The sequence below is a fragment of the Erpetoichthys calabaricus genome, assembly GCF_900747795.2.
Source record: "Erpetoichthys calabaricus chromosome 1 unlocalized genomic scaffold, fErpCal1.3 SUPER_1_unloc_25, whole genome shotgun sequence".
Taxonomy (NCBI): domain Eukaryota; kingdom Metazoa; phylum Chordata; class Cladistia; order Polypteriformes; family Polypteridae; genus Erpetoichthys; species Erpetoichthys calabaricus.
This window is the reverse complement of record NW_026261591.1, coordinates 2281324-2307658: the sequence shown is the minus strand read 5'-3', so window position 1 is coordinate 2307658 and position 26335 is coordinate 2281324. Positions and strand designations below refer to the sequence as shown.

General features: G+C 40.9%; 2 protein-coding genes across 6 annotated transcripts in view; both read left to right on the top strand.

Moving 5' to 3' along the window:
- LOC114645176 (NACHT, LRR and PYD domains-containing protein 1b allele 4-like) overlaps positions 1-26335 on the top strand; it is a 140802-nt gene that overhangs the window by 106918 nt on the left and 7549 nt on the right. The gene's annotated exons all lie outside the window — the stretch shown is intronic.
- The window catches only part of LOC114645174 (NACHT, LRR and PYD domains-containing protein 3-like), a 98622-nt gene that overhangs the window by 66709 nt on the left and 5578 nt on the right, over positions 1-26335 (top strand). For 3 of the 4 annotated variants that reach the window (XM_051921815.1, XM_051921816.1, XM_051921814.1), the window contains one exon: positions 21980-22153. The exons of the other annotated variant lie outside the window; for it this stretch is intronic. In XM_051921815.1, the coding sequence (XP_051777775.1) occupies positions 21980-22153 (174 nt within the window). The remainder of the gene's footprint in view (positions 1-21979; positions 22154-26335) is intronic. 4 annotated transcript variants of the gene reach the window in all.

Genomic DNA, 26335 nt, shown 5'->3' with positions numbered 1-26335 from the left:
ACAATCAAACAGTCGACTGGACTGCACTACCATTTCTCCTAAACACCTCACATGCTTCCACAGGTATGTCATCTTGACCAACGGCTTTTCCTTTTTTCATCCTCTTCATAGCTGTCCTTACTTCCTCCTTGCTAATCCGTTGCACTTCCTGATTCTCTATCTCCACGTCATCCAACCTCTTCTCTCTCTCGTTCTCTTCATTCATCAGCCTCTCAAAGTACTCTTTCCATCTTCTCAACACACTCTCCTCGCTTGTGAGCATGTTTCCATCTTTATCCTTTATAACCCTAACCTGCTGCACATCTTTCCCAGCTCGGTCCCTCTAGCCAATCAGTACCGGTCCTTTTCTCACTCTTTGGTCAACGGCTGTTGTATGTAAAGTGCTTTATAAATAAAGTTGACTTGACTTGACTTGACTTTAGTGTTCAACCTCTCATACAACTCATCATACGCTTTTTCTTTAGCCTTCGCCACCAATCTCTTCACCTTAATAATAATAATAATAAATTTTATTTATATTGCACTTTATACCTTGCGCCTTATCTCCTTGTACTCTTGTCTACTTTCTGCATTTCTCTGAATATCCCACTTCTTCTTTACCATCCTCTTCCTCTGTATACTCTCCTGTTCTTCCCCATTCCACCACCAAATTTCCTTTTCCTCCTTCCTCTGTCCAGATATCACACCAGGCACCCTTCTTGCTGTTACCCTTACTACATCTGCTGTAGTTTCCCAACTGTCTTGTAATTCTTCACTGCCACCTATGCCTGTCTCACCTTCTCCCTAAACTCAACCTTGCAGTCTTCCTTTTTCAACTTCCACCATTTGTTCCTTGGCTCTGCCCTCATTCTCTTCCTCTTCTTGATCTCCAACATCATCCTACAGACCATCATTCTATGTTGCCTAACTACACTTTCCCCTGCCACCACTTTGCAGTCTTCAATCTCCTTCAGATTGACTTTTCTGCATAGGATGTAATCTACTTGTGTGCATCTTCCTCCACTCTTGTACATCACCCTATATTCCTCCCTCTTCTTAAAATACGTATTCACCACAGCCATGTCCATCCTTTTGGAAAAATCCACTATCCTCTGACCTTCTTCATTCCACTCCTTGACACTATACCTACCCATCACCTCCTCATCTCCTCTGTTCCCTTCACCAACATGCCCATTGAAATCCACTCCAATCACCACTTTCTGTTCTTTGGGTACACTATTCATCACTTCATCCAACTCACTCCAAAGATCTTCTTTCTCACCCATTGCACACCCAGCTTGCAGGGCATATGTACTAATAACATTCATCATCACACCTCCAATTTCCAGCTCATCATCTGACACTCTTTTCACCTACAAAACACTCTTGACATACTATTCCTTCAGAATAACCCTGACTCCATTTCCTATCCACACCATGATAGAACAATTTGAATCCACCTCCAATCCACCTGGCCTTACTCCTCTTCTATTTAGTCTCTTCACACACACAATTTATCAACCCTCCTTCTCTCCACCATATCTGCTAACTCTCTCCCCTTACCAGTCACACTGCCAACATTCAAAGTTCCTACCCTCAGTTCCACTCTCTTTACCTTTCTCCTCTCCTCCTGCCACTGGACATGTCTCCCCCCTCTTCTTCTCCTTCTTCTTGTTCTTCTTCTTTGGCCAACAGTAGCCCAATTTCCGCCAGCACCCTGTTGGCTAACAGTACTGGTGGCTGTCGTTGTTAACCCGGGGTTCAACCGATCTGGTATGGAAATTTGTATTGTTGTCCGCATATTGATTTGGCAAAATTTTACACCGGATGCCCTTCCTGACGTAACCATCACCATTTTTCCAGGCTTGGGACCGGCATGAAGAAACACACTGGTTTGTGCATCCCCTGTGGCTGGGTAAACCTGTAAAAAATGATATATATAGTAAATTTACTTCTAATAAAATAAAAATAATTTTATTCTTTTCAGTTTAGTTTATTTGTACTTATCTACAGTCTTTAATGTTTTTCCAATTAAACTATTTTTCTCAGTAAAGCTAGGTTTTTGGATAAATATGAATTGAAATCTTTATATAGCAATCTTCTGAAATTGAATCTTGGGAGCCTCAGTCCCTCAGTCTGTTCTGACCTTTCAAAAACAAGGAGATTTGTTGTTCAACAAGTCTGTGAACTTGCACTTTCTTTTTTGCATAATAGGTATTTGTGAATTTATATAAATGAAAGTCTAGTCGCCGTAGCGTAAGGCGAGATCAAGCATGGGTAAAACGCGTGTTGAATGAAAACTCGTAGTCCAAAAGTTCATTTTAAAATTATTTGGTGAAAGTTAAAAGCAAATAATCCATACAAGAATAAAGAAAAAATAGTTACACACTGTAATAGATAGCCCGGCCACAGAAAGACATGACACCAATGTCCAAAACACACGGGTTTATTTATTCAAACTATATACAACTTGGTTCCCCACACTCACGCTTCCTCAGTCCTTTCCTCTCTCTTTGGCCACCTCTTCGCCTCCTTTACAAGCTCCATCTTTCTCCTCCCGACTCCAGCTCTTCAAAGGGAGTGAGGCAGCCCCTTTTATCATGCCCTGGATGTGCTCCAGGTGCTGATGATGGTTTTCCGGCAACACTTCCTGGTGTGGCAGAAGTGCTTCCCTTGCACCCGTAAGCACTCCGGGAATACACAGTTCCTGGAGCAGCAGCACTTCCTGGTGTGGCGGAAGTGCTGTCCTCCAGGGCTCAGGAGCCATCCAGGCAGCCCCTTGGTTGGACCACGGACCCCCACGGGGTTGTGCTTCCCATCTCCGTAGTCGTGCTCCTGGATGGAAATCGGGGGGCTGCCCTCTTGCGTCCAGGGAAAATATTGCCCCCTTCCCGGTCCTTCCCTGATCCAGGCGTCCCGGTGGGGCAAGGTCCCTGGCCACCTGCCACAACACGTACAATAAAAGGCACAAAAAAGAAAAAACGTATCTTCTCTAAACTCAGCATTTCTTGAGAAACTTTAGTTATTTCTGTACTTAAAAATTCTTTACTTCTTCTTTCTATACTTAAAGGTTCTTAATTTCTTCTTCTGTACGCCTTAAGCATACGGAACATACTTAAATAAGCACTGTTTTCTTAGAGTTACATCACACACTCAAAAGACCCGCAGGCCCGCAGGCACAGTTTAAAACCATATGCCTTCTATACCTTACCCATTGCAAGGCTGGTCACTAACTGTAGAATAATGTTTACACAAAGCTGATAGAAAAGGCAAGAATATACCAATATGATTCTACTTATGGGGGTTATAGGAACTTCCCATAGATTATGCATTGTCATCTAGTGAAATATTTATGAATCTTATAGAACTAGGAAAATGGCTGTTACACATCTGGCACCTAATTGTTTATGTGAGGGCAGAAATCAATTACTTTAACTTTACTTAATAAGAGCCTTCACTACTTTACTTAACTTAAATCAAACTTAAGAAACTTAAAACTTAGATTCTACTGTAGAAACACAAACAAAATTAAAATTAGGCATGCAAAAAGAAAAAGTAATCATTTTAATCATTTGCTGCTTCCTGGAGCAGGCCCAGTTTGTTCACAGGTCTGTCCAGTGTGCTGGTCTTGGTCTGCACACAAACAATTCTGCTACTGCTCCTTTTGCATCTGGCATTGTCTTGATGACTTGACTCTTTACCCAGGAGTTACAGGGTGTAGCATTGTGTAATTATGCCCACAATGTCCAATTTCTTTCTGAACTTGTTGCATAATGAGTATAGCAATATGTGAATAATTGCAGGGTGTTTTGCCTCTTCTGACATAGCAGATTTGCTGAGTCTTCCTCCAACTCTCAAATAAAGATTTGTATTTCTTCATATGTTCTGTGATTAATGTCTTTTGGTTCTCTGGGCTGTGTCCAGATTGACTGACTGTATATTGAATTGCCTTTCTCTCTTCTTTCAGACACAGTAGCACTTCATTGAACCTAAGGAACCACGCTACTGCTTTCTTTAAATTGAACATTTTGAGTAGTACTCTACAAGTCTTTCTACTGGTTCAATTTTTTCCTCTACACTTGAAAAATTCACTACACACCTTTTGATTTCTGGATCGTTGCTAGTAGACAGTTCTGTAGCAGGAAGTTTGGGCTTTGTATCCAAGTCTTACTTTTGATGAAGCTTTCTATTGTCAATCCTCTTGATTCCTAATCAAAGATGCAATGTACCTCTATTGTGAGGGTTGCGTGAGCTCTCTTATGGCTATGATTTTGTTGGCAACAAAGGTTTTGTAGCATGCACTTTCATTTGTAATGTACCTTAGTACTGTGGTGCTGTCAGTCCAAAAGATTGACTCTTGCAGGAGAATCTGTAGTTCTTGTTTTAACATTTTGTCCATTTTGACTGCTACCACTGCTGCTGTGAGTTCTAACCTTGGTATTGTGACAGGTTTCAGTGGTGCCACTCTTGATATCCCCGTTAGAAATGAACAATGTCTCTCATTTTCTTTGTTAGTCAGAAGGAAGTAGGAAACAATGCCATACCCGTTCTCTGAAGCATCTCCAAAATGATGCTTTTGTGCAGTCATTATTTGACCAAATCCAGGAGGTTTAATGCACCTGTCTACATTATAATCCACTAGTAGCTGTAAATTGTTCATCCATTTTTTTCCATTGCCGGACATACTTAACTTCCCCTTCTTGATCCCACGCATATTTCTCTTTACACAGTTCTCTTAGAATAAGTTTAGCAGGTAGTATGACTGGTGCTAAAAATCCAAGTGGATCGTATATTGAACTGACCGCTGACAGAATACCACGTCTTGTAGCGGGCTTATCTTGCAGCTTTACTTGAAACTTGAAACTGTCAGTCTGTGTGCACCATTGAGCACCTAAGGCTCTTTCAACTGGTAACAAATCATGACTTAAGTCCAAGTCCTTTTGATCTATTGCCCTGTTTTCTTCGGGAATAGACAACAAGACTGCTCTGCTATTACTTATCCATTATGTAAGATAAAATCATCCCTTTAAGCACAGGGTTTGAAGATCTTTGGCCAATTTTTTGGCTTGTTCTTCTGTAGCAACTGACTTTAAACAGTCATCAACACAGAACTTATGCAGTGCAGTGTTAACTGCTTCCTCTGGAGCTGTGTCTCTTGCATCCTCTGCTGTTCTTCTTAAGGCATAAGAGGCACAACTAAGTGACGAAGCGGCACCATAAAGACGCACTGCCACTTTGTATTCCTCAGGTTCATTGTTTAGATTACCTTCAGGCCACCACAGAAAATAAAGAAGATCCATGTCTTCTTCTGGAACTTTCACTTGGTAGAACATTGATTTAATGTCTGCCATGAGCGCAATTGGTTCCTCTCTGAATCTTGTAAGAACTCCAATAAGTGTATTAAATCAGGTCCTTTCAGCAACTGTTCATTTAGAGAAAAAACTTGATAAGTGGCTGTACAGTCAAAACCACTCTGATCTTATTTTTCTTTGGATGATATACTCTGTGGTGAGGTACAGTAATTTCCGGAAAGTATTCACAGCGCATCACTTTTTCCACATTTTGTTATATTACAGCCTTATTCCAAAATGGATTAAATTCATTTTTTTCTCAGAATTCTACACACAACACCCCATAATGACAACGTGAAAAAAGTTTACTTGAGGTTTTTGCAAATTTATTAAAAATAAAAAAATTGAGAAAGCACATGTACATAAGTATTCACAGCCTTTGCCGTGAAGCTCAAAACTGAGCTCAGGTGCATCCTGTTTCCCCTGATCATCCTTGAGATGTTTCTGCAGCTTCATTGGAGTCCACCTGTGGTAACTTCAGCTGACTGGACATGATTTGGAAAGGCACACACCTGTCTCTATAAGGTCCCAAAGTTGACAGTTCATGTCAGAGCACAAACCAAGCATGAAGTCAAAGGAATTGTCTGTAGACCTCCGAGACAGGATTGTCTCGAGGCACAAATCTGGGGAAGGTTACAGAAAATTTCTGCTGCTTTGAAGGTCCCAATGAGCACAGTGGCCTCCATCATCTGTAAGTGGAAGAAGTTTGAAACCACCAGGACTCTTCCTAGAGCTGGCGGCCATCTAAACTGAGCGATCGGGGGAGAAGGGCCTTAGTCAGGGAGGGGACCAAGAACTCGATGGTCACTCTGTCAGAGCTCCAGAGGTCCTCTGTGGAGAGAGGAGAACCTTCCAGAAGGACAACCATCTCTGCAGCAATCCACCAATCAGGCCTGTATGGTAGAGTGGCCAGACGGAAGCCATTCCTTAGTAAAAGGCAGATGGCAGCTCGCCTGGAGTTTGCCAAAAGGCACCTGAAGGACTCTCAGACCATGAGAAAGAAAATTCTCTGGTCTGATGAGACAAAGATTGAACTCTTTGGTGTGAATGGCAGGTGTCACGTTTAGAGGAAACCAGGCACCGCTCATCACCAGGCCAATACCATCCCTACAGTGAAGCATGGTGGTGGCAGCATCATGCTGTCGCGATGTTTTTCAGTGGCAGGGACTGGGAGACTAGTCAGGATAAAGAGAAAGATGACTGCAGCAATGTACAGAGACATCCTGGATGAAAACCTGCTCCAGAGCGCTCTTGACCTCAGACTGGGGCGACGGTTCATCTTTCAGCAGGACAACGACCCTAAGCACACAGCCAAGATAACAAAGGAGTGGCTTCAGGACAACTCTGTGAATGTCCTTGAGTGGCCCAGCCAGAGCCCAGACTTGAATCCGATTGAACATCTCTGGAGAGATCTTAAAATGGCTGTGCACCGACGCTTCCCATCCATCCTGATGGAGCTTGAGAGGTGCTGCAAAGAGGAATGGGCAAAACTGGCCAAGGATAGGTGTGCCAAGCTTGTGCCATGATATTCAACAAGACTTGAGGCTGTAATTGCTGTCAAAGGTCATCGACAAAGTATTGAGCAAAGGCTGTGAATACTTATGGACATGTGATTTCTCAGTTTTTTTATTTTTAATAAATTTGGAAAAACCTCAAGTAAACTTTTTTCACGTTGTCATTATGGGGTGTTGTGCATAGAATTCTGAGGAAAAAAATGAATTTAATCCATTTTGGAATAAGGCTGTAACATAACAAAATGTGGAAAAAGTGATGTGCTGTTAATACTTTCTGGATGCACTGTATATACCAAACTCTCTCTTTTTCAATTGTCCATTGTTCAGTGGGTACCTTGATGGCATATCCTTTGTCTAAAATGTCTTTCATGAAAATTTTGTAATCCGCATGGAATGTTGGATACTTTGGAAGTTTCCTTTTAAGTCCAATAGCGCGTTGTTCTGCAACACATCGATTGTTTGGCACTTTAAGAGCCTCATCTTTAAAAGCTGACATTTCTTCCTTCTCCTCACAGCTGCATTCTGGAAAGTCTATATTGTATTGCTGGAGTAACATTTGTTCTATCTCCATTATTGTCACATGATTGACTGAATAACTTTAACTGAGCAATCTTTCTTTGTCTGAGCTCTTTATCAATCCATTAACAATCCACCTACAGGATGTTTTTACAGCATGAAGTCTTCCATCTTCACTATGTGCGATTTGCCGTGGCTCCATGACTTTACGGGCATTTGTACTTAACAACAACAATATTAATAATAGAATTGTAATTACAATACAGTATTATTTCTTTGGTCAGCATTTATCTGGGATATATGCACATCTTTTAGATAAGTCAATTTCTTGACATCTTGTTTAGGGATGCTCTCCCTTTTCTCTGGTACAGAGTTCACTGCGTACACTTCTGGTAAATCAAAAAATGTATTTTCCTCTATCCCATAGGTTTGTAACTCCATTAAGACTGTACACTTCACTAATTTCTGTCTATTTACTTTGTCTCTTTCTACAGTGCTGATGTAGATGTGAGACTTTCTTCCAGAAAGATTTAACTACTCTTACAAACTTTCTGTGCAAAATGTAGCTGAGCTGCCTGAATCTTTTAGAGCAGATGTTTCTACACATTTTTCACTTGTTTCAGACTTAACTTTAACTGAAGTCACAGCTAAGACACACTCTTTACCGGCCCCGGTATCAGTTCAAGTCTCTTGTGGTTCCACAGAAATATGGGCAGAAGAAACGTTCTTCTCATCTGACTTAGCATTCTCCTCTTTAGGAGGTGTGGTTTTATCGTCGGTGCCTTTTTCCTTAATCATATACAGAATTACAAGATGCAACTGAGTGTACATTTGGCATTTATTTTTTTTCTTCACAGTCTTTAGGCCTACTAAAATGTCCTTGTTTAAGACACTTAAAGCATAAGCCTTTAGATTTCAAAAAGTCAATTTTACTTTCATATGTTAATTTCTAAAGTCCACTGCATTCGTCAAGATCGTGATTTTCATTGCAAAAAAGACAAAACTTACCGCTTGTACTTCCAGCCGTCTCCACCTTTTTGACTGAGGTGTCTGTATCCCTTTTTCGTCTACAGCAGAAAAGTTTGTAATGAAACTGCTTTCTCTCAGGATGCCTTTCAAAGAATACTCCTCTTGATCAGTCTTGTCCTTTTCCTTCTCGAAGGTACGGCTTTGTAGAGCTGAGTCGTACACGGGGTTCAAAACTGATGTTATCTGTTCATCCAGAAAGTTCACTGGATCGGTGAGAAGGGCTCGTCTGCTCTCCGTACTTTGAATACTCTGAACTTTGCATTGCCATGGTGCTAGTAGGTCTTGAGGTTTGGAGACTATAGTACGAAGGCTGTCATTACTTTCAAATTGTTTCCCGCTTTGTAAGTTGGGCATAATGTTCGTACATCCGCCAGGAAAGATCGCATAATGGCTCAGACCTTCTCCTTTCCGTAGCTGGAAAGACTTTCGAGTTTCATTCTGGCTTTTTGATAACCTTCTAACGGTGACAAGTATTTACAGTTTTTAACAATCTCGTGAGGTGAACCTTTAGTAAACTGTGCCAATAAGTCCAATTTATCTCGCAGATTCTCTATCACATCATTGATATCTCGGTCAAATGCTCCAATAAAATCCACATATTTCAAGGGATCACCGCCAAATATTGGAATCTTTCTGTATGGCACATAAGGCACTTGAGTCTTATACTATTGTTCTTTCTGTTGATCATAACGCTTATCATAAAGCAGTTGTTAAAGAGGTGCTGGTGACTCATTTTGTTGATCATAAAGCAGTTGCTGAGGATTGTTTTTACTTTCATTTCTACATAAAAAGTCACGAATACTTGCATCTGGTGACTTTCCAATTTTCACATCTGCCTTCCGAGGAACTTTATAGGGTTTTGGTTTACTTGGGCTGTGATTGCGTCCTTTTAGAGCTCTCAATTTTGCTTCGGATTCCACTATAGCTGCTTCCAACGCTAATTAATCTCCTTTAGCCTTTAACTGTATTTTAAGCTGTTATTCCTGAAGTTTCCTTTTGGCTTTCAACCGCATCTCTTCCATATATAGAACCTGATGCTTTCTTTGTTTTTGTTACTTTAGCTAACAGCACAGCATGTGCGCTGCCTCTTGAGATCTGATGGCACTAATTGAAGTAGCCCCTGAACTTGCGTGACTTTTAGATTTTGCTGATATTTGGGAGTCTTTAACTGAAGTAGAAATGTCATCTTTCGTTCTGTAATCCCTGAATTGGTTAGCAGAAAAGACAGGTTGCTGGTTGAGACTTTTATTTTGATGTACTTCTATAACCCAATCCAATGCATATCCCAAAAACGTAGGTACAGTTTTCATTCTAGCATCAAAATCCCTTTGTATCTTTTTCCTTGCATCTTCGGTGTTCTGGATGGATAAAACTTTGTTGCTTAACTTTTTATATTTCATTCTCAAGTTGTTGAAATGGTGGCGCAGTGGTAGCGCTGTTGCTTCACAGTTAGGAGACCCGGGTTCGCTTCCCGGGTCCTCCCTGTGTGAAGTTTGCATGTTGTCTGGCTGGGTTTCCTCCCACAGTCTGAAGACATGTGGATTTTAAATTGTCCCTAGTGTGTGCTGGGTGTGTTTGTGTGTGTCCTGCGGTGGGTTGGCACCCTGCCTGGGACTGGTTCCTGCCTTGTGTCCTGGGATTGGCTCCAGCAGACCCTCGTGACCCTGTGTTCAGCGGGTTGGAAAATGGATGGATGGAAGTTGTCGATCTGATTCTAGATAATTAATTCTACTTTTTCACAGTTAAAATCATATTGTTGTAAATCCTTTACGTACGTCATCATATTGGATAATTGTATTTGTAATCCATCGCTGTTTGAAGTTTTGTTGTCACTGAATTGAACGGCTTTCTGTTGTCATGGTGATTATTTTTGTGACGTCATATTCATGCGCCTTTCAGTCACGTTTCTCTGATATTTCCTCTGGATGCCGGAATCAGGTGCCATGACGATCTTATTAGGTGTTGTACTAAAGATCCTTTATAATTTTACAGTCTCGCGGGGAGCACTAGTAATTCTCAAATATGTCTAATAGTGATGGGCAGAGTGAAGCCTCACGAAGCATCAACACGTTTGAAGCAATTGTGTCGGAAATCATATCGAAGCTTGGAAGCATTTAACACTCACCTCTCTAGAGACACCTCCTGGCCATTTTCATTAACGTTACAGAAACTTATGATCCACTTCAATGACGTCTGTTAAAACTCTTATTGCTTTTATTTTTTCGCAGCTACAGACTGACAATGAAGAGAATTAAGAGCTTGTCAGCAGCTTCTAGTTTCTGATGTCTAAAAAATATAAATATAACTAACGCCGACAGGCAGAATGCACTATACGATAGCAAGAGTTAAACAAAATAAGACGTCTCACTCACTGATCCCCGGCTCTTTTAATTAGTATTTACTTTTGCACTGTATCATTATAATCGCTCCTGTTCTTAGTATTATAATTAACCCTCATCTTTTCTTGAGATCACATTTAATAGCCTTAAATGTTTTCTTTGTTCTGACTTAATTAAAACGGAGTAGACAGAAAATAAAGGTTTATCCCTGTACTTTGACTTGATATAGGTAAGCACATTTGAGAAAGAAAAGGTGAAATCCTTAAATCACAGATGTCATTATTCGATCAAGTGGTTCAATTATCTAAGGTGGTTACTTTTCAAATTCTGAGCGTAGTGTTAGCCTGAGTTCAATCCGAACTACAGACTCATCATAATTAATAATAATTAAAAAAATAATCTCGAGTGAAATCTTTATAACCAATTTGAACTAAATAATTTTGAGAGATACTGTGGGAGGATCGCGTAAGAGATCTGTTCGAGAATCATCCCCACTTAGAATCGCCATCAAAATGCGATGACTAATTGCGTAAGGCAGCTCACGTATTTACATTAATTCATCTTCTATTCATCGCCATTTGACGTCCATGAACCCCTCCATTGAATAAGGTGATAACAAACCCACTGTGGTAGATCAGGTTGAATTTGCTCTGCTGCACCAAACATTCAAAGGTGTCAATCCGGAGCTCATCAGAGAGGCTGAGAGACACGGCGCAGATCAGTCACCGGCACACAGACACACAGACACACACGGGACACTCCGAGGTGAGCAGTGCATGGATCAAGGTCGGCATTAAAGATCCTCTTGAGTGCTGAGGCAACAACAAAAAGCAGCGGGATAAACACATCTGGACCTGATGACGAAAAAGCATTTGCTTTTAACAACAGCATCCCTCCCTCGTGAACACATCTTCAAGGTCCGGACAGGCGATCAGTAAAAAGTTGTCTTAGTCACAGCACAGTGCAATAATAAAACATTTCTTAAAACATATAGTTGTCCAGTCTGTATCATTCCTAAGCAATCTTCCAGTTATAGAGGCGCAATCCCAGTTACTAACATATTTACCGTGTAGCCCCCCCCCCCCCACCCCACACTCAAAGTAAGAACACATTCAACCTTATTAATTTAATAATTAAAATTTTAAACCGCTAAACCTGCCATCAACAACTACAATAACAGTTGAAATCGTCACTCAAATATTTTTTTTTGTTATACACATAAAACAAGATGCCCATTTCCATTTGATAGATCTTTACTAGTGTTCTCGCCTTGCTCGCTCTTGGTCCACGGTGGGATTTGCTGTTAAATGGAAAAAAAAAGAAAAAGAAAAAGAAAAACAGACTCTTTTGGGTCACAATTCACAATGGGTGGACGTGGGACCTGAACCCACGAAAGCCTTATTATGGAGCGGCAACGCTACCGCTGCACCACTACTGCTCTTGGCAGTATGTATGTATGTATGTATGTATGTATGTATGTATGTATGTATGTATGTATGTATGTATGTATGTATGTATGTATGTATGTATGTATGTATGTATGTATGTATGTATGTATGTATGTATGTATGTATGTATGTATGTATGTATGTAATGAAGACAAAAACAATTCTATATAGATGTATACTATATGACATACGTTCAGTGTTGCATGAAAACGTTGCATGAGGTGAAGAATAGATATTTATGAGAGTATTATAGTGAGAGATGTGTCGTCAACCCGTATTACTAAAGCTCTTCTTTGCAGTATTATGCATTCTACAAGTCGGCATTTATATGATGTATAATTTATAATTTTATTTTTTACCACAAAGTATTATCGGGCACAATCATTTAACATGTATGGATGATCCACAAACATTCATTTCAATGGGAGTTCTGTCGAGTTTTTGAACTCTGTTGATGCCATATGTACTTCAGACGGAAGCTCGTCAGCACCAAACAGACATGCACACTGGAATCATCAAGCTTGGTTAGAGCACTGAGCAGACATGCGTACTAAGATTGCATCATGACGGGGCTCCGAAGCCTCAGACATGCGTAGTACTGAGATTGGATCATGATAGGGCTTCGAAGTCTCATTGACCTCTATATTCTGAGAGTCTATCTGACACTTAACTCTCTAGTTATATTTTGTAATTCGTATTGACATTACACACTTCACTTAATATAGTTAAACTACAATTCAGGTAGTTGCTGAGAAGTAATTATTGTTCTTGTGGTTTGCTGTGATTTCCTTTGTCTGATACATAGTGTTAAAGATATATTGTCATATATCAACTTTATATATATATAAAAAGATTAGGTAAATCGTGCGACCTTTTTATGGAACGCTTAATTTTGTTCAAAACCATATGTCATATAGTATACATCTATAAATATAATTTTTTCGTCTTCATTAGGAGAATACAACAATGATACTCTCGTGTCAATTAAACCAATTTAACGTGCATATGTCAAACAACATATTTCCACATCCGCCGCAGTAAGAACAGTAGTAGTAGTTCAGTTGTGCGAAGCTCGTTAATTATCCTGATTAGGTGGCTCAATGGTATCGCAACTGTCTCTCAGTAAAAACACCACCAGTTCGCGTCGTCGATCCTCCACTTGATAAAGGTTTTTTTCAATTCCTCCATTTAACAATAATTTCAGCTTGGACGGATAGCGAGCGAATCGAGCTGTCGAGGGAAGATTGGGCCGCCGTAGTCGGGCAGGGGACACACGTCTCTAATTATATTGTGTATGTAAAGAGTTTCACTGTAAAACGTAATAAGCTTCATATTTGTGTGTTTGGAGACCCTGGTGTCGTACTGAATTTGTATTGTAGAAAAACAAACTACTGTGCAGCATGCCTAAATGTGTCTTTTCGTTTCTGATCGCTATACGGCACTACCAATTTAAGACAATTCGCTATAAACAGTTTCAGCCAATCAGCGCCTTCTAAACATGCAGAAAGACAGTGTGAACCTTTATTGTAGCGGCGCAGCGTCTTCGTACAGTCAGTCATTGTCCTGTTAGACTGTTTACTGTTAAGTGCTGCTTGAGGTAGCGTTTATAGTACAACAGGTAGCCTACGTAGTTCTTAAATTGGTATTGAAATGCACACACAAGTCTCCTAAATTATTTATTGAAATGCCTACATTTACAGTGTCCGTTTTAGGAAATCGTAGTTTTTACTTGTTCCCGTTATTCGGAATTATAATTTCTCAGTGTCACATATTATTAGTTACTACTCGCGAGTCTCGCATCATTGAGATTCTGTTTTATGTTCTGTATAAGCAAACTTTTTAAAAGGAGCGTTAATTGAACTGACTATAGCAGACTTGTCATCTTCTTAAAATGACTTTATTGATTTGATTTAACAACTAATCATAAGGTCATAAACCAAGGAGGATATGAGTTTGCATGGACGGTGCTGTTTCTTTGTTTTCATGACATCGCGTCAGTAGAAAGTGCGTGACGTTAACAATGCATTCTGTCCTAAATGACAGCGCACACGCTTTTTGATATTTCCTAAAGGCCAATGTGTCTCAGTTTGCTCATTAATATATTTTGACAGTGTATTTTAGTGAGAATGATTATAAACATATTACCCATGTTCATTTCCCATGTAGATATGTAACGTTTGGTGAGAATAAATAAAAAGTAACAACACATATAATAGTTATGTTGCATTGTTTATGATTAAAAATCATAGTTTATCTAAAATGTTCTACTTATTCAGTTGATTTATTCCACTTCTGAAGGTGTACATTGTCGGTATTCTCCATTGCAATGCCCCCGAGTGTAAGGTGTGCCAGTGCAACTGAAGGGTGGCAGACGAGCTCACGTAATGGGTGACAAGGCACATCCTCACCCTGATGCCGAGGCTCTTGTCATGAATATTCCCATCTTGTGCTTTTTCTCGTTCCTGCCAGTTTACTATTATTATTGGACACGTATGTAGAGGGAATGTGTGTCTTATTTTATGTCTATGAAAGGAAGGACAGTAAAGCCTGGAATGAAACTGAGTGTTGATGCTTTGGGTGACACGACAGGTGAGGAGCAGGGAACGTTAAATGTGACAGTGACTGCGGGGGATTGTGGGACTGGAAGATGGTTTAAGAATACAGAAACGACAAAAGCTTAGTCTTTCAATAATTCTGTTTACATCAATGATTTATCTGTTGTGCTGCAGTTCGGAAGATTACTTATTTACAAACCCCAATCCCCCCGGCGCAGCCTTTGATAAGATGCATTCAGAAGGAAAGGATGTTGCTGACAAAGTCAGGTGCTTTTTTGAAAGTTTGGCTCCAGATGTGCTTATCCAGCTGCTCCTTCTTGTCAGTACTTGAGTGATCTTTATGTTCACCTCTGGATGAATTCGCAAAGTTTCTTTACAACTTTTTTTGTCTCATTAACGCAGAAATCCCGAGGCTTTCCTAAAATTGCAGAAGACACTGTGGATGGCGCTGATTCTGTTTTAAAGACAGTTGTGATTAGTTATGCAGCACACGCTTTTACTCACATTGCTTTTTGGAAATCAGTAATACAAATCAGCTACAGATCTGGGAATCACTGAATAGTAAAAACGTTTAATGAGAGTGTCTTGCGCATATACTGGTGTAATGACCACGTCGGCTTTAGTGAAGCGTTTCTTAGCCTCTCTGATATGATCGACATGGCGTAGAGTAGATTCTGGATTGTTATAATACGTGCTACCTTACGCAAAATATGCTCATTAATTTGTTACAGATTCTAGGTGGACACGATTCCACACCAAAGAAAAGGGTCCCCATGTAAATCGTTCATAATGTCTCCAAAATATATTTGTTAACTTTCAGACAAGTACTACTTAACTGTTTTATACAAAATCTTTATTTCAACATATGCGAGCCCCAATTAGGATTTGAACTCGGGTTAGCGCACCTTATCGCTGCAGCAGGAACAACTGCTTTTACGCTTTGAGCCAAAGCACTCCTCCCTGTATGGAGTTTGCATGTTCTCCCCGTGTCTGCGTGGGTTTCCTCCGGGTGCTCCGGTTTCCTCCCACAGTCCAAAGACATGCAGGTTAGGTGGATTGCCGATTCTAAATTGGCCCTAGTGTGTGCTTGGTGTGTGGGTGTGTTTGTGTGTGTCCTGCGGTGGGTTGGCACCCTGCCCAGGATTGTTTCCTGCCTTGTGCCCTGTGTTGGCTGGGATTGGCTCCAGCAGACCCCCGTGACCCTGTGTTCGGATTCAGCGGGTTGGAAAATGGATGGATGGCACTTTAGCAAATTAGAGAGTGACCAAATCGACTGCTGACTGCGCAGATATAATGACGTCATTACTCTAGTGTGACTCAAAATCACGCATTTGAAGCAAGCGGCTTTCGATCTCCAGTGCTTCTAAAGCTCGACAGTGTCGAAACCTGAGTATCGAGCGGCCCATCACTAATGTCCAACTCCGATCAAAGACAAAGATTAAAAGTACCTGTTGAGTCTTTTTCAAGTTGTCGTTGCTTTCTTTCGTCGCAGTCCGATTTCAAGCGTAGAACACGCAGACTTTCTTTTTAATCCCGGGCAATTTTCAAGCTTTCAATCTTAGGCAGGTTTCAATTGTAGGAAGGTTTTAAACTTTAGTGAAGCTGACGAAGCATAAGGCGAGATCAAGCACGGGTAAAATACGTGTTGAAAGAAATCTCTCAGTCAAAAAGTTTGTTTTAAAATTATTTAGTGAAAGTTAAAAGCAAATAATCCATACAAGAATAAAGAAAAAATAGTAGAATAAAAGGCAAAAAAAAAAAAAAAGGAAAAACGTATCTTCTCTAAACTGAGCTTTTTTTGAGAAACTTTAGTTGTTTCTGTACGTAAAAGTTCTTTACATCTTCTTTCTATACTTAAAGGTTCTTAATTTCTTCTTCTGTACGCCTTAAGCATACGGTACAGTATTATATTTATGAATCTTATAGAACTAGGAAAATGGCTCTTACAGAAAGAATTATGAAAATATTATTAAATTACTTGAAGAAGTGATTTATTACTTGATCAACTGATAACTAAAAAAATATTGAATTTATAGTTCAGAATAAATGTTTGATTTTTTTTAATGAACTGAAACTTTAATAGTTGACTCCCTCATTTACAATTATAAATCTATTTTGAAACAGCGGGTGCTAATAATATTTTCCATTAAAATATTACAAAGCAGTACTGACTCACACTTATGTAACTGGATGTACAAAATTTCTTGTTTAACCAAGCTGCTGAAAGAAGAATTGGATATAACATCTCACACAGAAAATGTGGAATTGTAATTTTGATTTTGAATACATTCTCTTAGTTACAGTGAATTAGGATTAAAAATAAATAAGGAAAGGAACAACATTTATAATGAACTGTCTACTTGCCAAGAAGATAAAGCTGAATTAAAAAGATGAAGTGAAAAAGCCAAGTTGGACATACATTGACTATTATCAACAATATCTATGTTGTTTACTGCCAAAATGGAAGTGAATATTCTGGGGAAAAAAGTGTGCACACTACTTCTACAAATGCTGATTGGTATATGGCTTTCAGTTTTTACCAAAATAATAAGGATATAGGGATTTTCCAATTTTAGGAGCCAAACATTTTCAAAATTTTATAAATTGTTCCCAGACAGTCCATGGAGCATTAAAAATAAAAATGGTTGACAGCCCTAGATGGAAATTCAATTGTACAAATCATTTCACTCCTCACTATTTAACACTAATGTCACAAAATGTGTCTGAAATTTACAAAAAATAATCCTCATGATTAAAGAGTGGTCTGCGAGCCCAAAGAGCTAACTGCTGCCTGTGAGCTCAATGGCTTGACTGACTCTAAAGAACTGGAGGGCCCGTCAGTGTCTCTCGTGTTCTGTTGTCACCCCAGTGGAGAGGACATTGAATGTCACAATGTTATCAGCTCTGTGCCACAGACCTGTGATGTTACATGACATTACATGACAATTGGACTTGATGTATTACTGAGATTGAGATGTGCTGGTGTCATCATTGGCAACGAAAGAGAAGTGGCTGAGAGTTTTGTGTTCTGAGGTGTGAGAGTTAATTAAAACATACATTTTGCTTCTAAAAACTGTATTTTCTTGTTGCTGAGAAGGAGTCATGCAGGAATTATTAAAGTGTTTTTCCCTTTAGAAGGGTTTCTTGCATTTTGTTTGCCTGCACTGCTGAGAGTTATGGGAAGCCTTTGGAAAAGTCACTTGTACTTATTTGTATTCAAACTACTGTAGTGTTGGAGAGGCAGGGCAGTAAGCAGCACAAGCTGACATCTGCATCTCTGTAAGTGAATAACTGGCATTGTAGCAATGAATAGTTAAAGGTAACACAAACAGAGATTACTTAGTGGGGAAAAAGGCAAACAGCTGACTTCAAAACAGTAAAGAGAAAGGCTCAGTGGTACGTAGGCAGGCAGACAGCATTAAGACGTTGATCAGACACAAACGGCTGTAGCAGCTACTCTTTTTTTCTTGTCCAACACCTTTCAATTTTCTAAGAACTTTAAATTTGAATGGTTGTACAGATTCACTGAAAAGAACAGCATTGTTTGAGTATTTAGCTCAAAAAACATCAACATCACTTTTCTTCATGAAATGCACACTGAGGCTACTAACCAGTCAGAATGGCACAGGGAGTGGGCAGGGTGGCATTTCTAAGTCATGTCTTTAATCTTAGTGTGGGGTTTTCTAAAAGTTTTGTGCAGGACTTGGTTGAGTGTACCAAATTAATTCAAGGAAAGCTACTAAAGGTAGAAGCCCACAATGTTGAGATGAAGTGGATGTTTGTCAATGTGTAACCCCTAATGCAGGGACAGAGAGACTCCATTGCTTTTCTATCTCACATGATGTGCTGGTGCAGTGTGAGGATGAGGAGCTGGTGTTTGTGGGTGTTACTTTAACTGTACTGAGAATGTGCAGCTGGACAGGAATGGGCACTATGGCTCTGTCAAGGCGCTTGTGTCAGGGGTCACTAGAAATAATTTTAATGATGTTTGGATGGCATTGCATCCTGGTCTGAGGCAGTAAACATGGGTGAAGATCTCTGCAGGGCTGTTCTCTATGGTCAGACATGACAGGTTTTACAGTACATACAGAAACATCACAGGAACCTCATAGTTAACATTCTTCTGACCGGCTTTTCTGATCACTTGCTTGTGTCTCTTCATATTTTTGTTCTGCTTTCACATTCTGACAAGTCTTACTGGTACTTAAATACCAAACTGCTGAAAGACCTACATTAAATCAAATATTTTTGTTATTTCTGGGATTGATGGAAATGCACAAAACAGAATTTCTCTTCTTTGCACCAGTGGTGGAACTGTTCTAAAACTGAAATCTGGGTACAGCATCAACAATACTCAGAACAGACCACGAAGAAAGTGAACATGGCCAGAGAAGACCTGGGGCCTCATGTATAAATGGTGCGTACACACAGAAATGTTGCGTAAGAATGCTTCCACATTCAAATCGTGAAGTATAAAACCTAAACTTGGCGTAAAGCCACGCACATTTCCACGGTAACTCAAACCCTGGTGTACGCAAGTTCTCCGCTCGGTTTTGCAGACTGGCGGTACCCAGCGTCAAAGCAGTGCTACTGTTCCTGTGTGGTTACCCTTTCTTAGATCCACATCCACAACAGTGGCTCAAGTGCTCCTTGTAGAACTGTTTGTACTTGCAAGTTACCGTGAGGTAATTGTATTTATGATACAGTTATAATATTGCACAACCTGAGCCACTTCATAAAGCGCATACAGTATTTACATATGATGACAATATCATTTTTAAGATGAAATGCAGCAAAATATGTTGATTATATTATATAGATAAAACTTTAACTACACGGTGCCGAAGTGTAGCGAGCTTGAGCTTCATTCACGGTTTGTTCCTGCCTGTATTCTTGCTGGGACTGGCGCGACACTGGAAGGAAAGATGGACAGAATAATTTAACATTACGAAGATATTTTGATGTTCCTTAAAGGTTTTGAAGAATCGGCGTTCTAAGCTTACAAACGGCTTAACGTCTATTACAGAGCTGATTGTGTGGCGATTGGGTATTTGGAGAAAGAAAAGTAAGGACAGGAATTGGGGGTTAGTACGTTTGAAAGAGAAAGTACTTCTGTAATAAAGCATTTCATTGAAGGTCGCGCATGGCGCAGCAAGCATCTTCCTGTAAGACATGAACAATCACTGCGCCACCGTATTCCCATGTTTAATAACATGCTTTAACTCATATCATCATGAAAATGATATCACGTATACAGTAATCCCTCCTCCATCGCAGGGGTTGCGTTCCAGAGCCACCCGCGAAATAAGAAAATCCGCGAAGTAGAAACCATATGTTTATATGGTTATTTTTATGTTGTCATGCTTGGGTCACAGATTTGTGCAGAAACACAGGAGGTTGTAGAGAGACAGGAACGTTATTCAAACACTGCAAACAAACATTTGTCTCTTTTTCAAAAGTTTAAACTGTGCTCCATGACAAGACAGAGATGACAGTTCCATCTCACAATTAAAAGAATGCAAACATATCTTCCTCTTCAAAGGAGTGCGCGTCAGGAGCAGATCATGTCAGAGAGATAGAGAAAAGCATACAAATCAATAGGGCTGTTTGGCTTTTAAGTATGCGAAGCACCACGGCACAAAGCTGTTGAAGGCGGCAGCTCACACCCCCTCCGTCAGGAGCAGAGAAAGAGAGAGATAAAAACAAACAACCAAAAATCAATACGTGCCCTTCGTTCTTTTAAGTATGCGAAGCACCATGTCGCTTAAAGGAAGCAGCAGCACAGAAGGAAGCAAAGTGAAGATAATCTTTCAGCATATTTTGACGAGCGTCCGTATCGTCTAGGTGTGCGAACAGCCCCCCTGCTCAATCCCCCTACGTCAGGATCAGAGACAGTCAGTGCAAGAGAAAGAGAGAGAAAAGTAAGCTGGGTAGCTTCTCAGCCATCTGCCAATAGCGTCCCTTGTATGAATCAACTGGGCAAACCAACTGAGGAAGCATGTACCAGAAATTAAAAAGACCCATTGTCCGCAGAAATCCGCGAACCAGCAAAAAATCCGTGATATATATTTAAATATGCTTACATATAAAATCCGCGATGGAGTGAAGCCGTGAAAGGTGAAGCGCGATATAGCGAGGGATCACTGTACTTGTCAGTGTTTTAATTACGAACATAATGGATTCTGTGTCCTGTCAGAGGAAGAGCACGTAGTGATTCACACATAGAGCACGTATAAGATCAAATACAGAGCAAAGCATTTAACATGCTACTTTAGTTGCAATGGGATTTGAGAAACTAGTAAATTAAACGATTTTAAGATGAAGTTTATGATGTTCTGCTTTAATGACAAAATAAACTACGTGATTAAAGTGGAAAATTCGAGATTAAAGTTGACATTTCGTGCTTTTTACACTGTGTGCCTTTTTTTTTCACTGTACCCTAAAAAGCTTTCATATGACACTCAGACGGTGGGCTACGAGTTGCCTTTTCACGCCAACTTTGATATGTGACAACTTTTTATTTCGGGGCACTGTGCGACTTTGTAAACTTGAGCTTTCGAGTTTCTCCGACACACTATGTCACTCAATCAACTTCCTTTTGTTGCTTATATAACTGTTTAAACCAACAAATAGTACATTTTTCTTTGCCTCCATTTGGTATTCACTGAAATTCTTCTATTTTTCCTCGTGCTTTTGCTATTGCCTTTTCACAGAACGCTGGGCTTAATGTTATGTTGATTTGCATATTGAAAGAGGCGTAATTCTGGGAGGAGTTGGGGCGGGACAGCAAGCGCATGCACATGCGTTTATTTCCACGCTGAGCGGGATTTGTGTAGCAGAAGAACGCGGAAGTTGGCAAACGCACAGATTCCTGCATCTGGATTTTTCTGTGCGTAAGCACATTTCGGCTTTTGTGCTTACGTCATGTTGTAGTGTGAATTCTACGCACTGCGTTATGTATGAGGCCCCTGGAGAGGGACATTGAGGAGCTTCATTCGGTTTTATGCACACATTTTAACATCACCACTTTTGAAAAGCTCAGAACTAAAAAACAAAGCAAAACCATTCCTGGTTAAAAAATGATAAAGGATGAGACCTGCAGGAGCCTCAAGCCACTGGACTTCAATGTGGTCTCGTGTTCACACTGCACCTCAGTGAAATGTCAGAATACAAGTGGCCATGGAACCTTTGTCTGTCTGTCTGTCTGTCTCTCCTCATGTCCTCACTTCTCTCTCTTCTTCTCCACAGCCTGTCTCTTTGTGGTCTCACCTCCGGATGTTGCTCAGCTCTCTCCTCAGCTCTTTCTGCTCCACACTCACGACTAACTGAACTGAACCTGAGCGGCAACAACATGGAGGATTCAGGAGTGGATCAGCTGTGTGAAGGGCTGAAGAGTGAAAACTGCAAATTAGAGAAACTGGAGTAAGTGAACAACAAGTGTGTGTGTGTGTGTGTGTGTGTGTGTGTGCGTGTGTGTGTGTGTGTGTGTGCGTGTGACTGTATGTTTGTGTGTGTCTGTGTATGAGTGTGTGTCTGTGTGCGTGTGTGTGTCTCATGAATTTTATTTCTTGTCACATTATCACTCTGACTTTTCCACTCCCACAACACAAACGCTGTGTTTAATCAGGACAGACTGCAGTGTCCCTTATGGACAGACAGATGGACGTGAGGTGACACAACTGCAGATTTCCTTTAATAATTCAATTCATAAAGACAGCATTGTGACCCTGAGCCCCTCCACCACACTGGTCACTCTCCTCATCCTCTCTGTCCAGACTGTTGTTTTATTTCTTGTCCCACAAGCCCACGCTGTCCATTCTTTATTTTAATCTCGTACTTGTTCCTGTCCTCCATTGTCACTTTCCTCCTTACACTCCTCTGATGTCCTCACTAAAGTTTGTTAAAATCACTAAAATAGAATAAGGACGAGAAACACAGTCAGTGTTAGGAGTAGAGCTGACTAAAGTGACAGAAGACAAAGAGGAGTGGACAGCTAGCAGTGGACTGAAGTGACAGATAAGGACAAGGAGAATAGAATATCAAAGATAAGGAGAGACAAGAGAAGGAGATGAACAGATGGAAGAAAAGGACAAATAAAAGAGGAGGACAAGGCAGAGGATAAGGAGAAGGAGAGAGAGAGGAGGACAGACAGAGGAACAGGAGGAGAGGTGGACAGCAGCAGTAGAAATGACCAGCCAGCCATACACAGAAAGAGAAGGTGACAGGGAGGAGAGGATTAGGACTGAAGGCAGTGTGGACAGTAAGGTGGGAGATACAGGAAGTGACCGCCATTATAGCCAAGTGGACTGAACAGGCCGACATCATTCTACAAGACATAACCCCCAGGTCTACACAGGACTTCAACATACCTGTATATCTGTCAGTGGGCTTAGTGACCGACAGGTGGACACACACATCATGTGCAGTAGACGTCAGAGACACTGAGAGGATTCTGGGAAGGTGACCTCAGTGGGCGTGTCAGTGAGATACTCCAGTGTGAGGAGTGGCGCCCTCTTGTGTTTGTAACTCACACTTGTTGTAGGTAAGACAGGATCAAGCACTGATCAAACACGTGCTGAAAGAAACTTCTCAGTCCAAAAGTTTGTTTTAAAAGGTTTAGTGAAAATTCAAAGCAAACAATTCACACAAGAATAAAGAAAAAGGTTGTTACACACATAGAATAAAAAGCAAAAAACAATGGGAAAAATGTCTCTTCTGTAAGCGTAGCCCTTTTTTGTTGTTGTTTTCTATACATAAAGATGCTTTACTTTCAAAATCACAGACCACAAAATCTTGTGGAGGATGAAGCAGAGAGCTGAAAAGAAATCACTGGGACATCTCTGTCCCTTCCACTGAAGACATCTTCTAGAAATGCTGACTTTTTTGTCAGATGGTGCAGAACCTTTAGTCTCTGGACACTTTGTACACCAGCTGCATGGTAGAAGGTACCTGGACAAACAGGTCATTTCTACCAGCCTGATCTTCTTCCACAGACTGATGTGTTCCTCCACACCAAATCTTTCAGTTTGCACTCATATTTTTCCTTTGTCATTATGTTTTCCGTGTCTCTGTGGAGTTTGTTCTTGAAATGTAACTCCATTGTCAGCATGTTTAGTGTCGTTTGGTGCTTGCCAGTGCTGGCCCAATGGACGTTTGCTCATTTTTTGCTCTTTCAGGTAGTTCACTATTCTTAGATGGACAGCTTGGTTTAGTCACACTAGGATGGAGATCATGCTACTGTGGCCGATTTGCTCGTTTTATCAGGTCTCTGTCGACTGGCACAGCTTATCCTGCTGCTGACTCAGTGCTAATATCATCCCAGCTGACTCCATTACAATATCGATATATACAGTAAGACAATGTCTGAGCACCTGGTAGCTACAATTCCAAAGCTCATGTCCAGATAACAGCATTTTTGCTGTTGCTTCAGCATTTCAGTTTGAACACAAGACCACCTTGCCAGCTTGTTAATATGTTTATATATTTTTATACAATCTTTTTGCTGTGTTGCATTCTTGCTCTGGTGGCACTGTATTTCTTGGCACTCTATCCTTGTGTGTGGATGGTATGACATTAACATTTACATTTATTTGTTTGGCATACACATTTATGCAATGCGACTTACAAAGGAGGCTAACATAATCAAGTAACATCAGTCTATGGACTTTTTTAAGCAGGTGTAGCAGAACAGGAGACAAGTGAAGAACTATAAAGGTAGCAAAACAAAAAATGATCAATTAACAATATGACAGACATTCACAGAGCACAAAACATTCTTTCATAGTTTGGTGGATATTCACAGAACAGGAGGGTCTTCAATAATTTCTTAAACACATTGAGGGAGACATCAGTCCAGATGAAGATGGGCAGCTACTTTCACCAACTAGGAGCTCCACCTGAAAAGCATCTGAATTGAGATTTGGCACAACACAGAGGTGGCATCATAAGACACTCTTCACTGGCAGACCTGCGTGGGCGAGAAGGAGCACAGCACCTCACCAGTGTTTCCATATACTCAGGTGTTTACCCATTGATTACTCTGTTGGAAAGCATCAAGGATTTGAACTTAATGTATGCTGCTAAAGAGTATTAATTCATCTTTACTTTTAAATCTCCCCCCATTATTTTCTTAAACAATTTGTATGTTTTTCAAAACTGCCATTTTTTTCTTGCTCATGTTACAAAAGTGCCTTACCCATTGATTGTGTGAGAAAAAAGTTTCAGTTATCTCATGGAAGACACATGTTTTATTAATGACACATAATTATCTCAGTTGGCATCAACCTCCAAAATTCAGGTCATGTCAAGTCGGGGAGCATGCACTGGTACAGTACGTTGCCGCACCCATTATATGACAAAACAACTCGGGATCCTGGTTGGCCACCACCCAGGCAGACACGCGGTCCAGTCCCACCCTCTGGAAATGACCCTCTAACTGCAGCAGCCAGGTGTTACATGGGCATCCCCTTGGCCTGGTCCAGCCACTCGGGTCCTCAACACCATCAGGTAATCATGCCACATGGCTGTAGTGCAGTAATTGATGCTCCCTCACAATGCAGGTAATGTGCTACATTCAGGACTCCATGAGCAACAGCTCATTCGACACAAAGTCAAACCAGCGGCACCCCAGGGTTCTCCCAAGAGACACACTACCAAAGGAGGCCAGTCTTCATCTCAGGTCACTGGATAGCGTCCATGTCTCACAACCATAAAGCAAGACAGGAACCACCAGGATTCTAAAGACTTGGACCTTCGTCCCTTTGCATAGATATTGGGAGCGCCACACACCCCTTTCCAGTGACCTCATGAACCCCCATGCTCTCCCAATCTGTCTACTGACTTCATAGGAGGAGTCACCAGAGACCTGAATGTCACTGCCAAGGTAAGTAAACCTCTCGATTGGGTCGACGCTCTCTCCGCAGACAGACACACTGCTGATGGTTGTGCCCAAGAGGTCATTAAAGGCCTGGATCTTTGGCTTTTATCAGGAAACTCGCAACCCTAGAAACTCAAACTCCTCACTCAGTCCCTTCAGAGCCTCCATTGACTATGTGAAGATCACAGCATTGTCAGCAAAGTCAAGATCAGTGAATCTTTCTTCACCAACAGATGCACCACAGCCACTGGACCTCATGACTTTGCCCAACACCCAGCCAAAGCAAGGATTGAACAGAGTAGGAGCAGAACACACCCCTGACGAACCCCAGAATCAACTGGGAAAAACGCAGAAGTCCTGCCTCCTCTCTGCACAGCACTCACAGTACCAGTGTACAGGCCAGCCATGATATACATCAGCCTTGGTGGGATGTCCCACAGGGCAGCTTGAACAACTGAGTCAAAAGCCTTATGAAAATCGACAAAGGCTGAAAGAAAAAAAATCCACCGATATTTTCGTTTGCTCTTGATAGACTTCTTAGGCGTAAAACCAGACTGCGCTGGTCGCTGGCAGGTGAGCAAGTGATCACAGATCTTATTGAGGACAACCCTAGCAAGGATCTTACCCAGCACGGAGAGCAGTGTTATCTCCCTGTAGTTGCCGCAATCAAGGCAATCACCCTTCCCTTTCCAGATAGAGATGACAGTCCCGTTTTTCAGTCATTTAGG